Here is a 27,373-nt window from a genome sequence, read left to right as displayed (position 1 = left end):
CTCTAAAATCAGACGCTGCCAAATGCATTAAATTAACTGAAATAGTCTCAAAAGGGGCAGCACAATGGGTAGCGCTGCCGCCTCACAGCAAAAAGGTCAATGGTTCGAGCCTCGGCTGGGTCATTTGGTGTTTCTGTGTGGAGTTTGCATGTTCGTGTGGATTTCCTTCCGGTTTCCCTCACAAGTCCAAACACAAAATAAATATCTATTAAATATCTATTACATATGGTATTGCTTATATTATTTTACCATCTGTACACTAATAAAAGTAGTGAATGTGCGTGTCCGAGGGTGGGGCTGTGTCGGTGTGATAATGTGGACTGATGTGGCTACAGTGCCAAGGCTTTTTTTTTTTTTAGTCCCAGTCTGCACCTGCCGGGCTCTGATTGCATTTGATTTGCTTGTATTTCATGTGAGTCAAAGCCGATAAAAGGGAATTTATCATCTACTCCACCAGCACAAATGTGAGAATGAACAAATCACTCTGAGAAGACTCGTCGTTCTTGAGTCATATAAAAGATTCATTCAAAATGAATGAATCGTTCAGGAACAACCCATCACCAAGTACAATAAGAAATGCTTTTCCAGCCCTGACTGACTGTTATAAGCTTTGCCAAAGAGACCAATGCAAGTTTCCTGATAAAAGCTTAGCTCTGTCAGCTCTCCAGATGTCTTCATCCATGCCTGTACTCTTGATTTTCTGAATTTTGTCACATTGCACTTTTCGCCCCATGGACTTCCATTCATACGCATGTGAATGTGACAGACTGGAAACGCAAGCTAGTGCAACATGATTAGCATGTCGCTGCATTCAAAAGTTTAAGCTTGGTGAACTCTGACCAGCTAAATTGCATCACATAATTGTTTAAGACCAACAGAAGATCAAAACATAACCTCGCTGTACAAAAACGTATGTACTTTATACAGTTTAAATATGGAGCAATCACTCGCTTCATCAATGCCTATCAATCATATTGTTTTATCCCACCCCTTTTCGCAGTGCCGTACGACAGAATTTCGAATGCTCAAACTATAATGTACTCAAACTCTAGTAGAATTTCTTGTCTCGTGGCAAGTTGTAAATGATTAAGCACAATTATTTGAAGTGGTGTAACAGTCTTTTTCCCTCCAGAATTTAAAGGTAAGATTTCCTCATCCTCAATTGTTTCCAAACCTGTTTGAGTTTCTTTTTTTTCTGATGAAAACAAAACAGTAGTCTTTGACTTTCATGGTAGTTTTTTGTTCATACAATGCTGGGTTTCAACATTCCTCATAATTTCTTTTATTTTGTTATCAAAAGGATAAAGATATTTATAATACTCAATTCAGATAATCCAACCATGAGTAAATGATTTTCATTTTTGGGAGAACTAGTCCTGTTAAGTGCAGCATTTGAACAATATCTGGGTATTGATTCACAAAACCACACAGTGATCATGAGCAATGTAGTTTATCAGTGTAATATGGAAAATTGTAAATAAAACATCCTGAAAATGAACCCCACAATAGGGTATACCTAAAATGAATGCTGTGAAAAACTCTCATCATTACTTACATATGGTGAGTTTTATATTAATAAATGTCTAATAACTTAGCATATTTTATACATATAATGCAGCAGTAATTTCTTAAAGTAACAGTAAATAACCTTACCTGGTAAAAATGGACCCTTTTTTTCTATTTTGTCCAAATGACTTCCAATTTCAAATATAAGCTCTGCAAGTTTTGAGATTGCCAGATCTTCTTTAATGCTTGCAACTAGTCAAAAAAAAAAAAAAAAAATTAAAATGTACCAAATCAATCAATGGTCTGAATTATATTAATTTTACTTTGAATGTATAAGATGACTAGTACTAGTGACAATATCATTTATTCTGATAAATTCTGATGTGAAAAACAACATTTCAAATAAGGTCACTGACTTTATTTACTGACTGTTGTTTGATTTTCATTGTTTTTGAAGTTACCACTGTACATGGGCTTCATTATGGTATACCAAATCCATTTGAAATTCTTTAGTACCCTAGTCCCGACTTATACCCTTTTAACAATGAGATCCCTCTGGTGCTTTAGATGCTTTTTAGGTAAGATGAACTAAGAAAATGTCAGAAAAAGCCTATAGCTAAACTTTTAGGGGATTAATCAGAGGAACTTTAAATGATGTAAGGTGTGTGCTAACTCCAATTTAACATGAGTTTGAAAGTTTATCACAAGAGTGAGCACATTTATGCAATCCTATTAATTATAACTTTTTTAAATAAAGAACAAACATATTTCTAGTTTCAATTTAGCTTTACATGTAATAGAGTAGATCACAGTAGGTGGTTTCATTTTTTTTTTTTTTTGGTATTTAACAGGGGGGATGGTATGCTGTGTTTTATCCACTGTACATTGTATTTTTGTCTGATTACATTAAATTGCCACTGCTATAAATCAATCAAGAAAATACACCACTATTTTTTAAATAAAACTCATTTCTAAATGTGCAGTTGACAAACTTTTCATCAGTTGTTGGTAACAACCTAAGCATACCATACATGCAAACACAACAAAACTAAATGTTTTAGAAATGAAGTGTAATAAAATGAAACTACACTGGGAAAAGTATTAAACACATGAAGAAAGAGAGATGTGAAAAGGCATGGAAAGCTCAGACAGCAGCTGTAAATCTTTTTTTTTTTTTTTTTAGAAAGCAACCCTCATCAGATGCTTCAGTCCCGACACCTAGATTACCAGGATGATGAAAATGAAACCAGGGCAGACATTTCCGCAAGACAATAATACCATACACAGCCAAGAAATCTTTTAACTGGTTTCAGAAAAAGAGAGAGGCTGGGGGGATTGGAGAAAGCATGTGACTTTATTCTCCATAAAAAAGGCATTACCAAAAAAAAAAAAAAGAAAAAGAAAAAAGAAGCTTTTCATACAATGTGTAGTAAACCTTACTACATGTAAATTTTCCACTGGTTGAGGCGGCCAAATATGGACCAGATTCCGGTCAGAGAATCAGGAGGGCAGGAGAAGTGTTGACGTTTGAAATATTTATTTTCTTCAACATAATCATCAGATTGCTCAATTATGGGTAATGGTAGTGAGAAATGAATAAGATGTAATGTTTTGTATAAGATGAACGCATTACAGAAAACAACATCAGCAGGAGCTAGCAATGATGGAGAACATAACAGCAGGTCCCATAAACTAAACGTCCCCCCTAGAAACATGCAACTAACTTTAGTTCCTAGTCCATTAAGCAGGCTTTCTGACACAGCCGCCCCCAATTATCTGACGAGATAATTGAACATTAAGAAAGTCTGTCAGGGGTGCTCGTGTCATTGTCCTCAAGAGGAGGAAGTGGGATCAGTCGCACGACTGGACGGGTGTATGTTTTGTCCTTAACCTTGATTCTGACCACTCGAATGCGGCCATCAGCTCCAGGTAAAGCCTCTGTTACAGTTCCAACAGGCCAATGGGAACGTGGAAGCTGTGGATCTATCACAAGTACAACTTGTCCTACTGCCAGTTCCTTCCCATCAGTTGTCCACTTTTGACGGCCTTGCATGCTTGGTAGGTATTGACGGATAAAGGTAGTCCAGAAACAGTCTGCTAGCACCTGACTATGCCTCCACCTTCGTCTTCCAAGCAGGTTACTAGAATCATACAAGACCTGGGGTAACGAGGCATCTCGGCGACCCATGAGCAGTAGGTTAGGAGTCACAGGGTCTACATCCGCGATATCTGAAGATACGTATCCGAGTGGTTTGGAGTTTAGAATGTTTTCCACTTCCACCAGAAGGGTTTGCAGAACTGGTTCTGGCACTGACTGCTCTCTGAGGATTACTTGGAGTGCTGTCTTAACTGATTTTATCTCACGCTCCCAAGTCCCTCCGAAGTGAGGAGCGTTTGGGGGGTTATGGCGAAAACTGATTTTCTGCTCTGCCAACTGTTCCTGTAGCTTTGGTGACATGGCCTCAAAGGATTCACGTAACTCCCGATCACCTCCGATAAAGTTGGTGCCATTATCGCACAATAGCTCCATAGGTTTGCCTCGTCGGGCTATAAAACGGCGCAGGGAAAGAAGGAAAGCATCGCTGTCCATATGCTCCAACAGATCCAGATGTACACAACGTGTTGTTAGACATTTGTAAATGATCCCCCATCTTTTCTCCTGTCGGCGTCCAATCTTGACTGCATATGGTCCAAAGCAGTCCACACCCGTAGAATAAAAAGGTGGCTTATACAGATTTAATCTGCAGGGGGGGAGATCTGCCATTCGTGGAGTTTGAGGTTTGGCTCGCCATATCTGACAATCTTGACAGGTATGCTGATGCTTACGAACTGCTTGTCGACCTCGAAGGATCCAATACTGGCGGCGCAATTCTGCCAGAACCCTCTCTGAGCCAGGGTGAAGGAGTTGTTGGTCCGTTTCTTTAATCAACAATTTAGTAATATGATGGCTAGGGTCTAATATGATTGGGTGTATGGCCTCCACGTCGAGATCAGTGGCACGTCGTAGTCGCCCTCCCACTCTAATGAGACCAGTAGCAACATCATATTCTGGAGCAAGTGAGCCTAAGCGACTGTTTGGTAAGACAGCATGTCCAGCCTTTAGATGTTGAACTTCCATAGGGAAAGAGTCCATCTGAGCCTGTGCCAGAAGTAACTTTTCTGCTTCAATATACTCGGAAGCCTTTATAGGGGAGTCTATGTCGGCAGCCGCCCCATGTAGGGATGTACTAGTGGCTTTAACGAGCTCTTGCCATGTGTGAAAGTTGCCTGGAACTGGTAGAGAAACACTGGGTACTGAAGCAGTTCCGATAAAGGCTGATTTCTTCAGCTCATTGCAATCAGGTTCAGCTTTAGTTTGGGGCATTGATGGCCATTGATCAGGTGACTGGATCAGGAAGGCTGGACCTGAGCTCCATTGATGGGGGCCTGCTATCTCTGTCAGGGTAAGGCCTCGTGTGATGTGGTCAGCAGGGTTGTGAGTTGACTCAACATACTTCCACTCAGCCATCTCTGTTAAAGTCTGTATTTCTGCCACCCGTGTCCCTACAAACACTTTGTAGTGGCAGGATTCGGATGTTAACCAATACAACACTGTGGTAGAATCAGACCAGAAAGTGACCTTGTGGATTGGTAGCGTCAACTCAGTTTGGATTACTTTCCCCAATTGGGCCCCAGTAAGGGCAGCACATAACTCCAAACGTGGTACAGATAGGCATTTGCGAGGCGCGACTCTAGACCTGGCCGAGACAAAGGTAATATGGATTTGTCCTTGCTCATCGGTGGTGCGTAGATAGGCCACTGAACCATAGGCTCTTTCCGATGCATCACTGAAGACATGAAGCTCTCGTATAGCCGATGGGTTGTCAGCAGCGGCTGGGGTATATGCCCGAGGGAAATGTATCTTGGTAAGTGTAGGGAGTTCCTCTACCCAGGAAAGCCAAGTATCTCTCAAATGTGATGGCTCTATGGGGTCATCCCAACCAAGGTTGTGCTTCCAGAGGTCCTGGATGATAACCTTGGCTCTAGTAGTGAATGGTGTAATGAACCCTAACGGGTCGTACTGACTCGCCAAAGTTTTATACATGTTCCTCAGGGTAGGTTCAACATTCTCCACATAACGCAAGTTGTACCCCAAGGTGTCATTGATGCAATCCCACCGCAACCCAAGAGTTGGCTCCTGAAGATCAGTGCTGCTTTGTGCTAACCAGCGCTCGCTACTTGCGGACCTGGCATCTGAAGGTAGGTGTTCGGTTACGGATGGTACATTGCATGCCCACTGTCTAATTTCAAAGCCACCTTCAGAAAGGAGCTGGCGTAATCCATCTACTATCACTTTAGCCTCACTCGCCGTTGGTACACTATGAAGGCAGTTGTCAACATAAAAGGAATGTTCCACAATATCCACCAATTCAGTTTTACCTTCTTTGTGCTCTTGGACGTGGTGTTGGAGGGCATGAATGGCACAACAGGGACTGCACGTTGTGCCAAATGGAAGCACCTGCCATTCATATATTTCAGGTTCTGCTTCTCTGCACATTCCTCTCCAGAGGAAACGTAGTACAGATTTGTCTCCTGGCAACAAGCGGACCTGGTGGAACATACCTTTGATGTCCCCACTGATAGCAACTGTGTGCTGGCGGAATCTCAGGAGGACACCTAATAAGGATGGTCCCAACGTGGGCCCCGGCAGCAGCTGATCATTCAAAGACTGTCCATGGTGTTGGAAAGAGCAGTTGAAGACAATCCTGTCTTTACCATTATGGTGCACCATGTGGTGCGGAATGAACCAGGACTCTTCACTTTGGTTTGCTTCCTCTGCCGTTATTTTTGCCACATAACCAGCTGACTCCAATTTAGAAATCTCACTGCAGTAGATTTTGGCCCTATCAGGATCCCTTTCAAGGGTACGCTCAGTACGACGTAAACTTGGGAGAACAGCTGTTTTATCTGCTTGGAGTAAGGTTCGAGGGGTCCGTCTCAGTAATGGTGTAGCATATCGTCGTACACAGTCCACAGTCACTCTGACGGTTGCATTCTGCAGCAAAGTGTAAGCCTCCTTGTCCTGTTTGGACCTGGTAACCATCTTGGTGTTGTATGGGAGTGTGTCCACCTGCCAGATTCTCTCCACATGTTGAAACAGGTTATCACAGGTGGGAACTGACATAATATGGAGACACTGCTGACTTCCTCTTGAGGGCTGCATCGGGCTCATGGGGCCTTGGAGAGACCATCCAAGTTGTGTACGAACAGCAATGGGTCCCCCTGGTGGGCCCTTGCATACAGGCTGAACTGGTGTCAGGAGATGCGGCATGTCGGACCCAATGAGGAGCAGTGGTCTCACTTTATCCATGGGAGGCAGTGGCAAATCTTTTAGGTGTCTATAAGCCCTTTGCAGAGCAGCCACTGGGTAATGGTGTTCCGCTAGACACAGACCTGGGGCAGTGAATGCGTTGTGTATCGCAAACTTCTTTGAGGGATTGGATACAGATGACACCTCAAAAGACACAGATGATCCTGTAAGTTCAGTGTGACACTGGTGAATGGTCTGCAGCGAGAGCAGTTCAGGGGTACCAGATAATTTAAGCTGTTGCACAACTGGCTGGAGCACTAGAGTTCTCTCTGATCCATCATCGAGAACGGCATGGGTTTCCATAGTTTTTCGACCACTGTGTAGCAGGACTTTAACAACTTTCAGCATGACCTTAGGGGAACGGTTAGGTCGATCCAGATAAATTCTTGTAGGTGGCAAACTGACCATGAGAACAGCTCTAGAAGTGTCTTGAACTGAATCATGTAGAACTGTAAGATGTAACTCTTTGCAGACACTGCATAGGCGCTTAAGGTTGCAGACCCCCACATCATGAGTTCGACCACACCTCCAGCAGCGCTTTCCTTCTCTTATCCAAGTGGTAACTTGAGCTGTAGTTAGTTTCTTAAACTGTTCACATGCATTCAGGTAATGTTCTCGGCTATCACAATGGGGACAATATGGCCTGGGCTTTAACTTTGTGCTAGATCTCTGTGCTGCAGTATCAGGACGGTTTATGCTCCTCTCACTGGTCAACAAGACAGGTGTGAATCGCTCCTTTGGTCGGGAATATGTTGTGGGTTTACCTTGAGGCTTGGCTAGGTCACTCGGGAACAAAGCTGCAGCTCGGTTGGAAATTCGCTTCGCCTGGGACTTAATCTCTAACCAGGTGGCCAGATCGGGGAGTGTATAGGTTCTGTCTGTGCCTGTCTGGAGGATACCCCGGCTTAGACAGTACTCAACGAAGCTGTCACGATAGGCAGGTGGTAACTTGCTGAGTAGTCGATCTACATGAGAGCCACACATTAACTCGTACCCATTTTGACCTTCAAGGGTCCTCAACATGCCTACTAATGACTGTACTGATAATGCGAAGCTGTCAAAGGCATTAGCATCACCCAGTATAAGTGGTGGGCTATTCATGATGGCACCCAGCTCTGACTGTACGAGTTGTCTTGGCTGTCCGTACTTGTCCTGAAGTGCTTGTAGTGCAGCTGAGTATGGATGTGAATGATACATATAAGCTTTCGCTAGCTGCTGTGCGCTGGGTAGCTTCAAATGACTTAACAGTACATGATATTTATACTGCTCACTAAGATAGCTGTGATTACTTAGCAAATTATCTAGGGCCAGTTTTAACAAGGCAAAGTCACTTTCATTACCACTCTCAAATACTGGTAGCTTGGGTTGTGGTATGCCATAAGCTGAGGCAAACAGTAGCTCTGTACCAGGGTATGTGTGGGGAAGAGGCATGAATGAATGTGGCTGAGCAGATCTGACATTAGGTGGCGGAGCTGAGGCCTGCTGGCTGGTGATTGGAGGTTGCTGCTGATTTGCGTGTGTGCTCACTGGAGGGATGAATGACTGCTGCATCACATATGGATTCATATTCATTGTCCGTGGGGCAGTGTTAGACTGCTTTGGTACAGATGGCCCTCTTCTACTCGTAGACTGGCCAATAGTGGACATAACTGTCGCTACAGAGAAAGGCTGATGTGTCACATGTGGAACTGATGTCACTGTGCTTAATGGCATAGTTTTAGGGGCAGTCTCAGATACTGTAACGACTGATGATGAGACTGCTTGTAATAACGGGAATGTTGAAGGAGAGGAAACACTCACTGTGGTGGTAGGTAATGTTAGCGCCAGTGGTCTAAGTGACAGCTGTGAAATGTCATCACATGATGTGACTGTTGGTAGCGGAGGTGGAAGCTGAGAAGAGGAGGTAGACTGTGGACTCCTGGATGCATTAGTCTGATCAGGTTGAGGTGGCGGCGATGGGCTGTCTGGTGAGCCTGAAGGCCTGGGAGTGTTTGAACCAGAGTTTGTAATAAGCATTGAAGATACAAGTTTGGCTACCTCAAGCTCAGTCTCTGCCTGTTGTAGTTTCCGCTGTCTCTCTAGATGCTTGGACAAAGCTTCCTTAGCTGCAAGAGCCTCCTCCTGAATACGCTGAGCTTCCTTTGCTTGTGTCTGCAGGCGCTGATATTCCACGTCAGCTAGTGAGTCCTCCTGTACCTGCTGCTGTAGACTATCAAACTGTCTCTGCTTAATCTTCTCCTCCAAAACAGCTGTCTGGACACTAGAGAGTTCTGGTGGGAGATAAACACCAGTGGAGGTAACAGAACGTCTACTCGTCCTAGAATGAGAGCTGATACCACTGCGGGACGTTTTCCTCGAGCTGCTTCTAGAATGACTGGGACAGGTTGTAGAAGCTTTTGGGGGAGGGTCCTGTAAAGGTTGGTAATCAACTTCATTATCATCCAGGTGAGGTGGCAGATGTGTCCTGCGGCGGGTTCTATCCATTTTCTCAGTGTCACTTCCTGTTCGGTCCATACTGGTTTTATATTGCTCTCAATCCGGCTCGAAGGACCATAATAATGTAGTAAACCTTACTACATGTAAATTTTCCACTGGTTGAGGCGGCCAAATATGGACCAGATTCCGGTCAGAGAATCAGGAGGGCAGGAGAAGTGTTGACGTTTGAAATATTTATTTTCTTCAACATAATCATCAGATTGCTCAATTATGGGTAATGGTAGTGAGAAATGAATAAGATGTAATGTTTTGTATAAGATGAACGCATTACAGAAAACAACATCAGCAGGAGCTAGCAATGATGGAGAACATAACAGCAGGTCCCATAAACTAAACGTCCCCCCTAGAAACATGCAACTAACTTTAGTTCCTAGTCCATTAAGCAGGCTTTCTGACACAATGTATTAAATGCTTTTCAGTAGTTCAATGCCTTCTCGTGCTATTACGCAAAACGTTTTCTGAAGAGTTTGGGTGAAAGCCACCGAATAGGGTGGTTGGCCCAGGGTGAAAGTTAGCATTCAAGCTAGAACCACCACTGCATACTACACACATTCTCATTATACAGAGCCAACTTTTTCAATGGTTGGCCAAAGCCTTTTGCCATTGTCCAGAAAAACTGGGCAAAAGCCACTCACCTTGCGGCCCTCTTGGTGAGGTGATGTCACCCCTTGCTGAAGTGCCTGTCTCCCCAAAACCGTACTGGGAGGATCCACTTGCATACTCATCCTGCTGGGTCTGAAGTTGGCTGGTTCGTTCTGTCATGGTTGGTTGCAGACCCAGTTGTAGAAATGAACAAAACAAAGGTGTTTATTGATGGAATTAAGCACAAGTAGACAGACAAGGGGATGACAAGGTCAGTAGGGGCAATAACACAGTGAAGCCACTGGAAGGTACAAGATGACACCAAGAGTGAAAGCAAAGCACCCTAAGACACAAGACAGGAAAACAAACAGGCAGAAATAATTGTATAATAAAATAATAAAACTAACTAAATCTAAAAGAAAATATTAAATCAATATAAATCCTAGTAGAAAGGAAACTAGACTGACAAAAAAAACTGAAAAAAATAACTTCTAGAATCGTAAAGAGAGAATATAAACAATTAAAAAGACAACTAAGGCATACTTGCACTATGTACAGTTGCCTTGAACCGTGCCCAAGCACACTTAGAGAGACAGGTGAAAACAATCAGGATAACAAGGTCTAAATAAAAGGGCTGGGTAACTGAAAACAAGGAGGAAAGATAAGAGGAACACACAGCTAACACAAATTAAGGCAAAGTAATGTAAACAAGCACAAGAAAAACAGCAGGGCTCGAAATTGCCACCATTTTGGAAGCATACCTGTATGCGCCTGAAATTTAATCTATGCGACCTCATAATATATTTGGGAGCATTTGTGCGACCTGTTTAGATTTTTTTCTAAATATGTGCTGAATTGGTCTTCCCTGCCTCTATATTGGTTCATATTAGCTATCAATCCCTCACGGCTTTCAGCTGTCAGACGACCGGGAGCTTTTGTGACAGCGGGAAATGCAAACGGCTGAAGAGTGAAAAGAAAACTGGTTTGCAAACCCCACCTAAAGTTACAAATATTGGTGCCAATGACAGCAATCATGTAGCCAATGTTGATCTGCCAGCTGAGATCAATCCAGTGTTTTCAGAGAAGGTGCCGAAATCTCGATGCGTTGCATTCACTGCATGTTCAGCGCAAATGTTCGCTACTGTAAATGTAAAATCTGATACTGTACACATCGCTAAAGAAGCTTGCCTTTACTAAGTTTAAACTGAAACTGCGGCTCATAATAAAGAACGGTATTGCGCCGGTGGTCATTGCGAGAATCCTGCTCTGCCTGCTCATAAATTAGTCCGACTGCCTCGCCTGATTTTTTTCACAAACACAGAAAAAAGTAAATCAGCGTATAACGAGACTGAGCATTTAAAATGACACAAACCTAAACCAAAACTCTTGAAGACTGATAGATGTGAGACTTTTCTTACTCTCTTTTGTCCATTCTTTCTTGAGATGCATATTTTTTTATTTAATAACTAATGACTGCATTGCAGCTTTCAGCTTTGAATTGAATGATTGATTATACTCTTTCGTTTGTTTGTAGCAGAAATATTACTGATTAAATTGACATGCATATAAAAACAATAGTGCAAAATAAATATTTCTTACTGCAATGCTGCATTTGTGTTTGATGCAAACCATAAAATAATTTTTCATAAAGTAACAGTAGGACCTTTTATAGCATATAACTTACATTAAAGCACATTCAAGGCAGCATGATAATGAAAAATGTAATTCATTGCTAGCATTATCGTCATCTTCGTCATCATTAATATCAAATAATTATTAGACATTCATTTTGGAATTATTGTACAAATATCAATAAGTCATCACATCATTAGTTAGATAGTAGGGATGTAACGGTATCAGAATTTCACGGTACGGTAATACCTCGCTATGAATGTCACGGTGCGGTATTTATTAAATCATTTACAGGAAAAAACAAAACTTATGAAAATACTCCAAAAAAGTGGCAAAAGTGTCAATGACATACAAATTAGTCATCTATCTGTAAGCTTTGAAACAGGAACTTCAATTTTAATAACAAAAAAAATATTAAACCATGTAAAAAAATTAAGTTTCAATTTAGTATTGTTGAAAACTCATCACATTCAACATTTAATCACTCACTCACTTAGATAGAGATGGGTTTAAAGGAAAATTATCATATAAATATAATCTGGTAAAAGCTGGTATCTCTGAGTATTTACAATGTCCCCTGCAACAAAAAAAAACCCTCTCATTTGGGACTGAGGTTTCTGGGACAGAGAGATATGACTTGGCCCAGGTTGACAGCAGTGGGTAACGTTGTGCATTGTCTTTCCCCCACTTGAGAGGACAAACCATGAGTGAGATAGAGATCTCATGTCTGCATCAATCTGAACAGTGTGCTGTGTTTCTGCAGTCCCCATGACTGATTAGTCGTATTCCCCAACTTGCAGGCACGTGCACACACAGTGCTCAACCTGTGCAGTGCACATGCCCTTTTTAGTCTTGGATAGAAAGTTCCCTTCCAAAATGATCAGAAGTGCCCCCGCGACGCGACATACCCTCTGTCCCCGCTTTACAGTACGCGCGCGACAACACAGCTGATAAGAACTCGCGCGACAACACCACTATTCAGTACGCGCGCGGCGACAACACCCGCTTTAGGGTTTTCCAGCTCTTTTTGATCCCCGCTACTAGCAGCACACTCCATTTCCGCAATACTGGATCTGTAGCGACAACAGACCGCAAGGGATTATGGCCAAGCCTGGGCTGATGGGAATTGTAGTTTCCGGTACCTCCCGTTCGCTTCATTCGCCTGAGCAAATTTTCTCATTAGACCTATAGTTTTACGAGTCATGCGACTTCGATAATATCGAAAAAAATTAATATTGCGGTATGACGGTATTTACAATACCGTTACATCCCTATTAGATAGTTATTTCTGGATGTTGTTAATCCTAATTGATGTTGTTTTCAAATACAATAAATCAATTAATGTACAACTTGCTGTGGTGATCAATTATTTGTGGTGGGTGCTCCTGAACTTTTTCTGATACTCCTAAATATTTAAAGTTATAGGAGCACCAGTGCTACTAAGTAAAAAAGTTAATTTCGAGCCCTGAACAGGGAAACAAACACTGACAGGACAGGCAAGACTCTCTGGCCAGGACCACCTTTTTTTATTTTTATGTGGCACCCCTTTATGATGCAAGTAATTACAATCAGCCTGAAGAAGACTGAGTTCACTATATTGGTTACAATAACAAGGGCAACTCACCATTTAATTCAGCTTCTTTTAAAACAGGAGGATTCCAGCTGAAATCACCTATTAACCACAAAAGAGGTCATATTGGACTTTAAGTATATATATATATATATATATACGAGTTTTTATAGTAGGAGGTGTATTCTCTTACCCAGAACTTTAAACAGGTTCAGATGATCTATCAGCTCATTTAAGAACTCTCCTACTTTGTCTCCTGCTGACAGTAGTGCTTTAAGGAACACTTTATTCACTCTGCCCCGGTTGATTTCTCCCTTTGTGCTCGCATTATACATTAACCTCTGAAATGCTTCATCCTTTTCTAGCATATCTCCTAATGTCTTAATTGCGGAAGCTAAGTTATTTCGGTCTGTGTAATCTAGAGACATACAAACAATAATTAGATATGAGTATCTGCATACATTAAAATGATGTAACACTAAGAAAATTAGCACAAGAAGTAGACTAGACAAGTATTCATATCACGCGCGTCCACTTACCACTAGACATCGTGTGTGTCACATAAACAATCCTTGATACTGAATTATCGATTTGCTGATATACTAGTTACTGACTTTTAACTAGATCTAACACTGACTAAAATGGCAAAACATTATTCTGTTTTAACGACCAAAACAGCTCAGTGATTCCTGCTTTTGAAAACGAAACCAGTGCGTCATAAGGAAAAAGTTCATAGTTGCGTGGTCACGCCTTCTGCGCGTGCATGGCGGTGCCTGATAAAGGTGCGCGCTTTGCAAAGGAGCTTCCGTGTTTCGTCTTGGCAAAACAAGTTTGAGTTACTCTTTATATTTATATTTATATATATTTACTCTTGGCATTATATTACGGTTGGCAAATCAAAAGCACTCCTTTGTATTCATATTCTATTTAGGTGTTTAATGTACTAAATTCAGAGGCGACACGGTGGCTCAGTGGTTCGAGTCCCATCTGGGCCACCCTCATTATGTGGAGTTTGCATGTCCTGGATGACTGGGGTGATTCGGATAAATTGGCCATATGTGTGTGAATGACTGTGTATGGGTGTTACCCTGTACTGTAGGCAGTAGCCAGCCTAGTGAAAGGGGGGGGGGGGGTTCTTTTTCCTCAAAAAGTGGACTTTTTTTGCAGTTATTCGCTTCATTTTCTTTTCATTTGAGGTTTAAATACTGCATTTTAAATTACATTTAAGCACAATTTTTTTCTGGATTAGCTTGTCAGGTGGCCATCATAACCATAAGTTTTAATGTAACAAAAACATTTCCTAATTATTAAGAAAAAAAAATAAATGTATACTTATTATTTTAAAAATACGAATTTATCTACATCATTAGTAATCTATTGTTATTTGTTAGGCACATTCAACTTTCCTCGGTGTGAATTTGAATAATAAAAAATCAAAACATAAAAATACTAATAATAACAAAGAGCTTCTCATTTTTTGTAGTCTCTCTTGTAGAATAGTACATTTGAAAATTCACAGATAACAACAATTGCCTCATTAGTATTTAAATTAACTTTATTATGCTTCAGAATTACTTTTTAGTGCTTCACTTCTTTTTATTGGTCTTTTTTTTTCAAGAATAAGGTCCAAGATTTAGAATAAAAGTTACATGTAAACTGTATTCTCTATTTAACAACATTACAGTAGGTCAGTAGTGAAGGTTGACCACTTATTTCAGATTCTGTTTGGTCTTTAAGCATTATTCGACAAGTTATTTTGTCAATTTATGATGGCATAGCAGTCAAAAAAGACAAACAAATTCTGGGGGGTCTTTCGAACCACCTGAACCGCTTCTGCCTACAGGTCTGTACTGGGTTGCAGCTAGAAGGGCATCCGCTGTGTAAAATATATGCTGGATAAGTTGGCGGTTCATGCTACTGTGGCGGCCCCTGATGAATAAAGGGACTAAGCTGAAGGAAAATGAATGATTGTACTACATTTTTTTAATTTCAAGAACTTTCTTTTTAGAATGATGAAATTTATTTACATTTTTAGTGTAATAAGTGCATATACGTTATTATTTGATTTAGTTCCTGTATGTATGCATATCCTGCTTATCTAGGGGGGAACTAAATAAAAGAAAATCTAATCAAAAAGATAAAATCAAACTGATTTTATCCCATTCACAGTTTCCTTATTTTATTGTTGCACACATGAAGATTATCACTAAAAGCTGGAAAACTAAAGGGTGAGATCTGTTTTGTTACTGACATTCTTCATTTTAATGGGCTATATGCACAGCTTGTTTCAGCCAATGATAAACTTATTGTAAAAGTTTAATGTGACTGTACAATATCATAAGGTTCCTTTTACAGCATCGATGCTGTAATGTAATCAAAATATAATCAGTTAAATAGATTTAAGCATTCATTAAGTTGTTCAAGCGTAAAACGAGATGAAAGACTTTGTAACTGCTAGCACTGTCAAGATCAACAGGCCAGCACAGAACTCCATTAAAAATATTGGGAAAACATAAGCTGTCATATTATAAAGAAATGGCGGGGGAAATGGAATTATTGTAATGCTTTTTGTCTGGTCTGAGACTCACTTTATATCATAGATCAATCAGGCAGTGAAGATCACTTGTTTTTAAAGCATTCAGACCTTAAACTTGGCAATTTTATAATGAAAAGACAGAAAGTTCACAGGAAGCGCTGAGGCTGGCAGAATTTAAAAGTCTGTGTGTAAATACTGAATTTTTGGCTGCACTACCTCAAAATTTTTAGCTATATTTCCTCAGAACTTAACTCAATTTATTTTTTATTCTACAAAGCACAGTGTGTTTATCTATTGGATAAACACATTTGCATTTATTTGAATTATTATCCATTATACAATGCATTTATTTGTAGTATTAGCAATAAAATATATATTTTTGGTCTATTAAAAAAAAATCTACATTTTATTTGAAACATTTTATTTAAAGTTTTCAACATTACACTCAAAATTAAAAAAAAAATTGTTAGTTAAATTGGTGTCATACACCGTGTGTGGCTTTAGTGTAGCACCCTGTTACAACTAACCCTGCTGTGTCATGGTTTACTCAATCTCCATCTTTTAACCTAGAATACGGCGATCACAACAATATAAGATTTTACCTGCATACTTTCACAGATTAAAAAAAAAATATTGACAATGATAAAAAATACTTTTATGCATCCAAATTTTGCCAAACATTTTCAATGATTGGCAGGAAGACGTCTGCCGACACTGTGGTGAAAACCTCAGAAGCATGCCATGGTTAACCCTGAGCTAATACCTTAAAACTCTGTTACATTTAACCCCGCATTACTTTGTGCTCTGCGCTCCCCTATTTCTCGCAACTGAACAACAGGATGAACTATGAAAATGATCACCTCATGTACACCTTATGTGCTTTATTCAGTGTTAAATGCTAATAATGTGAGTTTGAATGACATGTAATAATGCAATAATTAAAGCAGAAGCCGATTGTTCCGATAGTTTACCTCAGATCTAAAGAGAAAACCATTTGAAATTGAACTTTAGAGCTGTGACTCAGTGCAAGCCAACAAAATATCAGTGATTCTGTATGTACATTTATTAAAGTTAAAGAGGCTTAATATGTATTAAATAGATTGTAAACCTTACCATTTCATTGAAGTGCAGTGAGTGCACTATTTTGTGCTTCTGAATGGCTGTATTTTAATTTTTCTGTCGTGTTGTGTCTGGTACAGACACACAAACTGCTTATCACTGCAAATCTTGTCACATACGTTGATAAAACACAGGGTTACAAATATAACTTGCTCAGCTAATGTTTACTTTGTAATATTTGTTCATTAATAGACACCTCAAGTGGAACTCTCATTTCGGAGTTTGCTACTGTCCAACGGAGGTCGCATTTTGGTCACAGATGCATGCTTTGAGAGCCTTCATGACTGAATGAATGAAATGCGCTGTTTTCCTCTGAGGCCACCCGGGGGGCTGAAATTTAATTGGTTTTGCATTGGGTGGGTTAAATGACTAAGACAAAGACAGATGGCTGATGCACATTTTCAAAGCAGAATAAAAGACTTTAGCATTGTTTTTCAGATAAACAAATATGGTATTTGTATGCTTTGGAAGAGTATAAAACATAAAACAAAAATGTTCTACTTACCTAATGTTTTTTTTCAATTAATCTTTTGCACTAGTATTCAACAGTAATTTTGTTGGATATATTTATATAATCTTACAATTTAATTCATGCTGTCTGTCTATGCATTTACTGTGTTTTAACACAAGAAGTCATTATGAATCAGAGCGCATCAGTTCTTCAAAGAGGCAGGGCTCTTCTTCCTGAAGAATTACAATGAATTTCCCTTTTGCAGTTGCACCACTTGAATCCACAGAGTCACAAATGTCTCTCATAACCTGCTGACTGGGCAAGTTACTCTGTATGATTTTAGAATATAATTCTTTATGAATTATTTTCTGTTCATGAAGTTTATCTGCAATGCTCTTCACATTTATAACCCTCTGAATGAAAGCCAATCTGTGAGCATCAAAAAACTCACTTCTATCAGAGTTCAGTTGCGGCTCATCCTGGACTTGCTTTAAGTGGACAAACTCATCTTTCCATATAGTGGCCGTCCACACAGACTCCTTGTCTTCCTCTCTGATGAGATTCATTTGTACATCATCGTCCTGAAGATTCCTGACCTTGAAGAAGTTTGGCTCAAAGTCTGTTCTGAATGAAATTCCCTCTACAGGATGCACAGATGCACCAGGAACCTCGAGGAGATGCGGAGTTTTCATCCGAAACGGCCTGTTAGGTCTGGGGTGGCTGATCAGAAGACTTGATCTTTCATTCTGCTTCACTCTTTCTTTTGAGCAAATATCATTCACCGGGAAAAAGTAGACGTGAAGAATGAGAGGATCTCTACAGCGCATGTAGAGGAGAAGATTACAGTGTGATTCCCATTTCATGATCCAGTTTATAATCAGAGTTGTGAGAGAGAATGATGGTTGACATATTTTAGCATGATAACGGCTGAGCTCTACAGATTGTACAGATATTCCTTCATCTCTCTTGCTGAGGAGCTTGACGGCGTTGGTTAGAGCAGGATCTGACTCGGCTAAACACATGTAGTGAGGCAGATGAGCCTCCTCCAGTTTCCCTGAGATCACATTCACATCCAGCACAGGAGCGACTCGCTCACACTGAAGCCTCTCCAGCTCTGCGTTGAGGAAATGTCCATTCACTGCCCGGTAGTGGAGAGTGACGTCTCCATCACAGACCCATCGCATTCTGGTCCTGCAACACTGGAATCGACCCGCCGGAGTGCTGATCCTGAACTCTGAGCCTCCTTCATCTCTACAGACTGACGGCTCCACCTGAACCCACTGATCTGAATCAGCAACATCAACACAAGACTGACAGTGAAGATCCAATGCAGACGCTCCAGGGTCACAGGTGCTCAGCCTGCACAATACAGATGATCAGGATGAATCAAATCACTAATGTATCAAACAGACAGATTTTTTTTTTCAAAATAAATATAAGATCTTACTTTTCCTGTTTGTCCAAAATCTTTCGTTTCGAGCTGCTGCATCTGAGATAAATCAGACAATTATTTATTATATGTACAACACACATGATGCACAACACCCCTCAGCCAACAAGCAGGCAATGTGTTATTGTCGTCACCTCAATCAATCAAATATATATCACCACATTACTCCAGAGTTTGGTGCTGTGACCGAAGTTTCTTTAAGTGACTCAAATTATTACATTACAAGTAGACACTGACCTCAGAGTCTCACACAGGGCGAGTGCCGGCTGAAGAATCTTGAGTTTAGCAGCTGTTAAATCACAGTACATGAGCTTTAGGTATCTGATGTTTGGACACAACTGAAGACAGTAACGCAGCGCCAAACAGTCTGTGCTCTTTAGAAAAACATTAGACAGATCCACTGATACCCAACTTGCTAAAGCTTTTCTTGTATACTCATCATCCTGGAGCTCATACAGACAGTGCAGAGCAAACAACTTAACTCTATATTGCTTTGACATTGCCCAAATTATTTCCAGCAGTTCCATTTTCAGATTGATCTCGTCTACGACTTTCCAGTCACACCTTTTTAAAAAATGGCTGTCCACTTTAATATTTAAGAGACCACAGGCAAACAGCAGATGAGATGAAGACATTAAATATGAGATTTTGTCTGTAGACAAGCTGTCAGTTGTTTTCCAACAGTGATCTTTTTTATCAAGGTAGAAATCAAGAGCTGTGAAGAACTTCTGAAAGCTGACATGCTGTATTATCAATACTTCTCTGTTCTTCTCTGCCAGCTGAGCCTGACTCCTGAGCATTGACTGACACTGGTGATGATCCTGCAGCAGAGTCGACACAAAGTGCACATATATGGATGTGGTGGTCTTTAGTTCTGTCATCACCTGATCAGCATCTTTCTTCAGGCAAAAACAGACCATCCAGCACAGCAAAGGCACAGAGCAGGTGGTCAGTAGGGTTTTATTGGTCTTCACGCTCTCGTATGCTTTCTTGAAGAGTTTCTCATCCTGAAAGAACTTCTGGAAATACTCCTGCACCCCTCTCTCAACGAAACCCTCAATCTCTGTGAAACGCAAAGGTCCTTTCAGGAGATTCATCATCACTACATCAGCAGCTATACATTTTGAGGTGACGAGCCTGAATGACCGAGGCAGCAAGATTCCCTCAAACAGGTTCCTGAGAATAACGGAAGGTGGAGCTCTTTTGGATGGATCAATGTGTGATAACGTGAACTTAGTGAATGGATGAGATTCAAACTCATCCACTCCATCAATGAGGAACAGAACTTTCTCTGGTGTTAATTTTAGGATCTCAGAGATCTGATCAGATGTTAAGCTACAGTTCCTGCTCAAGAGCTCAGTCAAGCTCATCTCCTTAGAAAGACACTTCAGCTCTTCCCACTTCAATAGGAAAACTATATCAAAGTTTTTATTGTAAAGTTCTCCAGATGCCCAGTCTAGCATGATCTTCTGTAAGATGAAGGATTTTCCTCTTCCAGAATCTCCACTGAGAATCACAGTTTTCGGTGTGTTTCTATTACTGTCATGACTGAAGAACTGGTTGATTCTGATGCTCTGATTCTTGTCATTTGATAACAGTTTAGATGCTGTTTTTGTTCCAGAAGTGTGCGCAGACTTCACATATTCTTGACAGTATTTCTCTGTCTGCATTTTACTCCTCTGAATGATCACTGGTTCAGTGTAACGGGTGGCCAGACTCACAGGTTTATCAGATGGAAGTTTGTACTCAGTCACAAACATGCAACTTTCAATAATGGAAGACTTGTACTGACGCATCATGTTCCCTGCAAAAAGTAAAAAAGTCATTCGTGTTGATGGAGCCTTTATACAAAATATAAATTAAAAATCATTTTAGAAGATGCATCTCCCCTCCAAAAAAAACAATTGGTGGAATTAGAGCCTTAGAATAAAGCAGTTTTGGATGCAGCCATTGAAAAGTTCTAAAACTTTTAAGAAAAACTGTCAAGAAAGAGAAGGAATTAAAGGTCTGTTTTAAAAATGTTGCTTACCTTTAAATTCCTCGCCAGAATCAATGTCTATTAAAGAGAGAGACAAAGACAAAAGTTTGTTAATAATACATTTAACATATATTGTGATTATTTATATATATATACACCATTTGAAAATGTAAAAACGTAGATTCTGATGGATGCAACACATTCTAACAAGTTCAGACAGAGGCACACCACCATATACAGTATATAAGAATCAGCAAGACAGGAAACCTCACCTTAATGTTCTCAACCTCTAAACCAAGATGGAACCAAAATGTCAAGCTGTGGTGCTGAATAAATCCACAGCACCGAGAAGTGCGTTTGAAAACCACTATCACAGAACACAGTCTGCAGCTGCATCAAGAAATACAATTTTAATCTTTGCTACTCAGTCAGTTACAAACGGACACTGAAAATTAAAAAAAAAGTTGTGTTCTCAATTCACAAACAATTAAAGATCATAATTAAAAGGAAAACTCACTGTGTGTGCAGTGTGAGTGCAAGCACTTAGAGGAATGTATTATTTTCTATATCTGTATTTACCCTGATCATCAAATAGGTACGGTTCATAATCCCTCAATTCTATGCTAAAAGCAGATTTAACTTGGTCTCCTCCTGTATCCAGTGCTTTATAAAACTCTATTATCTTTTCCTCATCAGTATTTTCTAGGCTTGTCTCCTCATTGAGGAAGATCTGGGATGGCAGCTCCTCCACCACAGGCCTCCGAGATCGTTGGACATACAGGAAGATGAAACAATGATAATGGAAGGTACAAGTAAGGAGAGAAATCAAGGGAACAGGTGAGTGATATTAACTTAATTGAGTAATAGAAAGTAGCCAGGAGGATGGCGGGGAAGTGGAAAGTAAACAGAAGGCATGTGGCGAGTGATCAAAACAAATCAGAACGTGTCAAGGAAAAGTGCATAAACTAAACAAACACAGCAACAAGGAATACCAGTCTCCTTGGCTGAGGGCAAGTTGGGAGGGGAATGAAAAACGTCGCTTTGAAGAATCGGTTCACCACCATAAGGATGACGGTGTTCCCCATTAATACGAGTAAACCAGTAACAAAATCAAGGGCTAAGTGTGACCAGGGGCAAGCAGGATGGGCAGGATGATGTCCTTTGAAACCTTCCTCTCCGGTGTCTCGAACAGGCGAGAGAGGAAGTCGGGTTTGATGTTTTTAGACCCAGGCCTGCACAAGAGTGGAGAAGAGAGGAGAAGAGGCTGGGAGGAGCTCTACAGCAAATAGAGCAGGGTAGGGTTGATACGGAGGAAAAGAGGTGGCCCGGGACTTACTGAACATCAGACAAAGATTGCAATACTTTGTCTGGACCCTGGTTAGATCAGCAGGCTCCACTTGCGACACAGAAGGAACAGAACCTTGAAACAGGCAGGACCAAGACAAGACTAGAGACATGATTGACTCCAGGACAAGACAGAGTTCCCAGAACAATCCATGTGAGGGCCATGCTGCACCAACCAGAGATGTCCTAAAACTGTAGGAGCACTGAGTGAGTCTAAAATGTAGATTGATATGCCAATGCAACTGGGTTCCTTTCCACAGCCCCGCAGCTGCATGTTCCATGGCCCCCCAGCCCATACTAGAAGCATCCGTCGAAACAACAACATGGCTAGACGCATGTTCTAGAGGCACACCGGCCTGTAGAAATGCAGGTTCTGTTCAAGGGCTAAGGCCGTGGCGACACAGCAGAGCGTGTCTGGGGATTGTGAAGCCAATGCTGAAGTGGTCTCATATGCAATCCGAGTGACGTGACTGCGGCTGCAGATGCCATATGCCCCAGGAGCCTTTAAAATGATTTCAGTGGGACCACAGTTTTTCCCGTTGAACTCTTTCAGACAGGTCACCATCAGTTCTTTCAACTCACAGGAGAGGCGCACTGTCATGGTGATTGAGTCCAAGTTCTACCTGAGAAAAGAGAGGCTCTGCACCTGGACAAGCTTGCTCTTTTCTCGGTTGACCCGTAACCCCAACAGGTAGAGGTGCCGGAGCACCCTGTCCCTGTGCATAACCAATTGATCCCGTGTGTAAGCTATAATCAAAAAAGCAAAAAGGTTCTGAGCGATGCGTGTCTGGCAGAATTAACCTGCGGTCACACTAGAGTTTGAGCGTGTGTTATTCTGTAGTACGGCACTGCGAAATTAAGCATGGGATAAAACAAGATGATTAGATATTTAAAAGAGCGAGCGATTGATACATATTTTACATTTCTGTCCAGAGAGGTCATGTTTTGATCCTCGACTGGTCTCACGCAGTCAAGTGATTTTGCAGGTCAGACTTCACCCAGCTTGAACTTTCCAACGCAGCGAACTGCGAAACCTGTCGCAAGAGCTTGCATTTCCGGTTTGACACATTCGTGTGCATATGAATGGAAGTCTATGAGGAGAAAAGTGAATGAGGAGAATATAAACTGTATGCATTGCTTTTGATACATTATAAAAAGTGTCCTCTTGTTTGACGATAAATATCAGACAAGCATTAATGAGAAATATTGCTAATGAAGTTTCATACGTTAACTATAGCTTGAATAGATATGATATAGAATTTAATTTACTGTAAAAATTAAAAGTGTTTTCTTGCTTGGCGATAAGTTTCATATGAGATTAATGAGGAATATTACTATTTGAGGTTCATACATACAGTTGAAGTCAAAATTATTAGCCCCCCTTTGAATTTTATTAAATTTTTTTACTATATTTTTTAAAGAAATGTTTACAGTATGTCTGATAATGTTTTTTTTTTCTTCTGCCGAAAGTCTTATTTGTTTTATTTCGACTAAAATAAAAGTAGTTTTTAATTGTTTAAAAAACATTTTAAGCTCAATATTATTAGCCCCTTTAGGCTATATATTGTTTAGATAGTCTACAGAACAAACCATCATCCTACAATAACTTGCCTAATTACCCTAACCTGCCTAGTTAACCTAATTAACCTAGTTAAGCCTTTAAATGTCACTTTAAGCTGTATAGAAGTGTCTTAAAAAATATTTAGTAAAATATTATTTACTGTCATCATGACAAAGATAAAATAAATCTGTTATTAGAAATGAGTTATTAAAACTATTATGGTTAATAGTATAATAGTTTTAAATACTATTATGAAACTCTCTATAAAACAAAAATTAAGGGGAAAAATAAACAGAGGGGCTATTAATTTAGGGGGCTATTAATTATGTCATCAACTGTACATATCATACATAATGTTTATAGTTGTGGCAATACCTTTACTCCGCTTTACTGGAAGCAAGCATTTAGGATCAGAAAGCTTGCGTTTCCTCCTGACAGCACCTGCTAACATCAACCAAATGAAAGATCATAAATCAAACTGTAATGCAGTGAACTCATAATTCTCCCTCATAAATTACTGTTTCCTCAGCTAAATAGTGTGCAGTACTATGGTTAGAAAAATGCATACTGACAAACAGAACAGACAGGTATGGCTAAATTAGCTCCTGGAAGGGCATCAGCTGAATAAAACATGCCGGAATAGAGGGCAGTTTATTCCACTGTGGTGACCTCTAATATTAGGGGTGTAACGATATTCCAAACCGAACCGAAATATCACGATACACCAACCATGATACGTACTCTCACACCCCCTGCTGCTGCCCATTGTTGAGGTTGACGTCAGTTGTCTCTAACTAATTGAACCAATATATAAGGGACTAAGCCAAAGGAAAATGAATGAATGAATGTCTGGTGCAAGGTTCAATATGTGTCCGTTGAGAAAGTTACATTTGTGCTCTGGCTATTTAAGGGAGGTGCACCAAAAAGCAAGACAGGGAGAAAAAAGTTCAAAAAGAAAAAAAGTTCAGCGGTTGCAATTTTGTTGTACTGCTGTTTGTGAATGCTATGTTGATGCTCCAGAGTAAAGAAAAGTAAATTAATTATCACCCTGGTAACCTGTGTTTATTTAATATACCCAATAATAAAAACTTAAAGTCCCTTTAAGGCAAGCTGGAGCACTCACTCTGGTACTCTGGGCTCAAATTCCAAATTGAACCAAAAACAAAACGATTAGAATTGGCTTAAGATTGGCAATGAAAATCCAGCAATTGCAACCAGCAGAACCTGGGAAGTTTAAATAAATAAATAAATGATTAGTGCAATAAAATGCATAATGTCTCGCCTCTCTTCCTCGCTCACTCGCTATAATAAAAATGTTTAATAAAAATTTTTTTTGTTAAACACAATACAAAATCTTGTAGAGGTAACAACATATTAACAAATCAACAACAAAACATTCAGCATTAAACCTAGGGGGGAGTTCAGATTACAGGTAAGGCAATAATGAATAAATAAATAAATAAATAAAAATAAATAAATAAATAAAGCTCAATATACAAGAAATTTATAATTTATTTATGTCCGATGTTATTTTTTGGGCACAGGAATTTTTAGGTAATTTCAGTGAGACGTAATAGAGTTTAAGTTTGTTGGAAATGTTTAAAGCATGGGGGACAGTCTTTCCACTTATAGCAGTGTGTATGATATTTAGCAACAGTATTCACAATGTTTGGACTTGGCTAATCCATCAACACAAAAGAGAAATCATTGGATGTTAAAAACCATGATGTTTGACATTTTTAATGCCAGCCATTCTCTAACATCACTCCAGAATCCACATGAAATGGGGCAAGTACAAAATAGGCATTTCATCCATAAATCCACAGAAGGTACACTCTGCCTTATCAAATTTAAGTCACTTATGTAGAAAACAGACCGATTTTGAAATGCATCTCTTTGACTTTTTGGCCATTGAGCGCATTTAGAGAAAGTGTTTTCCATCATACCAGAATGGTTTACAGGCGCATTGTATTTGACATAATCATGGAACAATTTAGCTGTAAAAGCACAACTACCTTATTCTTGACATTTTTATCAGAATCAGTTCTTTTGCCAAGTGTGCTTCACACACACACACACACACACAAGGAATTTGTTTTGGCTACATAAGCTTCCAGTGTACATAAAGTGACAAGTGATAACACAAAATAAACATGATAAAAAGACGATTAAACAGAGATGCAGTTAATCAAAAGATCTGAATGTTGAATTGTAGGCTATGTACAGATTTATTATAAATATACAGGTGCTGTGTACAAATGCGAATGAAAAACGTTTATTGCAAAATAGGGGAATATTTAACTGTTCATTAGGTAGATGGCCTGAGGAAAGAAACTTTACCTGTGTCTGGCTGTTTTGTTCGGTGCTCTAGCGCCGACCAGACAGGAAGTGTGCTGGGTGCGAGGCGTCAGGAGTGATTTGAGGAGAGGGTGCTCGCTGCAGAGCCATTTGAGGAGAGCTGAGCTCCAGCGAGGGGGAGCATGAGCTGTCGCTCCTCCTCCTGTAAGCTGTTTTAATGCGTACACCAACCCCACCCCTAACCCTACCCCCAGTGACATCAAGGAGTTCAAGCTTAAGCTTCCCCTCGCTGGAGCTCAGCTCTCCTCAAATAGCTCTGCAGCGAGCACCACTTGGATTTGAGAGCCCTTTTACTCACTCTGGAAGAGGACAGTTCTTGAAGAAGGGTACTGCAAATGATCCATTTAGCAGTCCGGACTATTCACTGTAGTCTACAGAGGTCGGTTTTGGCAGCTGAGCCGAACCAGACGGTGATTAAAATATCTAGTAATTTGTTATTACTAATGGATAAATTCAGCAATAATGGAGTAGCCTAAAACCAGAATAAGTCAAAGTACTTTGAATTAAGTGAATCAAAGATAAAGGAATAGCTTTACAGATTTTTAAATAAAGTATGTTTTGATCTGCATTCGTGCGTTGATGCTATTTTTTAAAAAATAAAGCAGGCCTACATTTTGTTCTAATTTCCATTATAAACTTGGCTGCTATTTCTACAATTTACTGCTCGTTTGCTCATTTTGTGACATTCAATTTAATCGGAGGGATTTTACTTCACATTTACTCCTAGTTATATAAATAAGTTTGTAGCTTACCTTCGAATAGAAATTTCTTCTTCCCATCATTTAAGTTCATCTTACTGACTTTTGTGGATGACCTGCCTAACTTAAAAAAACAGATAATAATAGATCTGAAAACCTACACAGTAGAGCATCAGTCTCGCATCGATCTGCTGTTTCAACCGGAAAAAAGTCAAAGGAAACGAAAGTGTATTCAAGCAGGCTGTGTGGTGTGATTGGTTGCTGCAGCAGGGGTGACATAGCAAAGCCATCAACCAGGAAACCTGCTAACCAAACATGTCTTCATTTTAAGATAAACTGCCTAAATACGGAGAGTAGTTATGCTAAAATATAATAATTATATAATTCCCCAGTATGCATCCTGTAAACTATAGTCTGGTTTTGCATTTATAAACCATTCTGGTCATTTGTCTTTATAAATGTATTTAAGGGGGGAAAGTTGTTTTTAAAACATTTGGTTTTCCTTTTTAGGTATTTCTCAGATCTCAGCGATTCTGAATCTGATCCAAAAGGGAGATGTAATAATATATTAATTTTAAGTACCAGCTTATTCATAGATAGTAGCTTATTCCAACAGCAGCTAGTATTTAATTATATTTTACTTGTTAAGAAAAAAACTGTATTTTTATTAAGGATTATAGTAATATAACTTTTTATAACAAGGGTTAGTGTAGCCCCTTTCTGATTTTTTCGCTTTTTAAAC

General features: G+C 40.0%; 1 protein-coding gene across 1 annotated transcript in view; it reads right to left on the bottom strand.

Annotated features, from left to right (window-relative positions):
• Positions 1–13,848, bottom strand: part of nlrp1 (NLR family pyrin domain containing 1) — a 63,548-nt gene extending 49,700 nt beyond the window's left edge. Inside the window, 5 exon segments of the mRNA NM_001423861.2 lie at positions 1,654–1,758; positions 9,988–10,107; positions 13,191–13,238; positions 13,330–13,554; positions 13,676–13,848. Coding sequence (NP_001410790.2) covers positions 1,654–1,758; positions 9,988–10,107; positions 13,191–13,238; positions 13,330–13,554; positions 13,676–13,685 — 508 coding nt within the window. The 5' untranslated portion in view covers positions 13,686–13,848.
• Between the last annotated feature and the right edge of the window lie 13,525 nt (positions 13,849–27,373).

Source organism: Danio rerio, chromosome 2 (assembly GCF_052040795.2).
Source record: "Danio rerio strain M-AB ecotype USA chromosome 2, GRCz13ab, whole genome shotgun sequence".
Lineage (NCBI taxonomy): Eukaryota > Metazoa > Chordata > Actinopteri > Cypriniformes > Danionidae > Danio > Danio rerio.
Note: the sequence above shows the minus strand (reverse complement) of the source record. Positions and strands in the feature narration are given on the sequence as shown.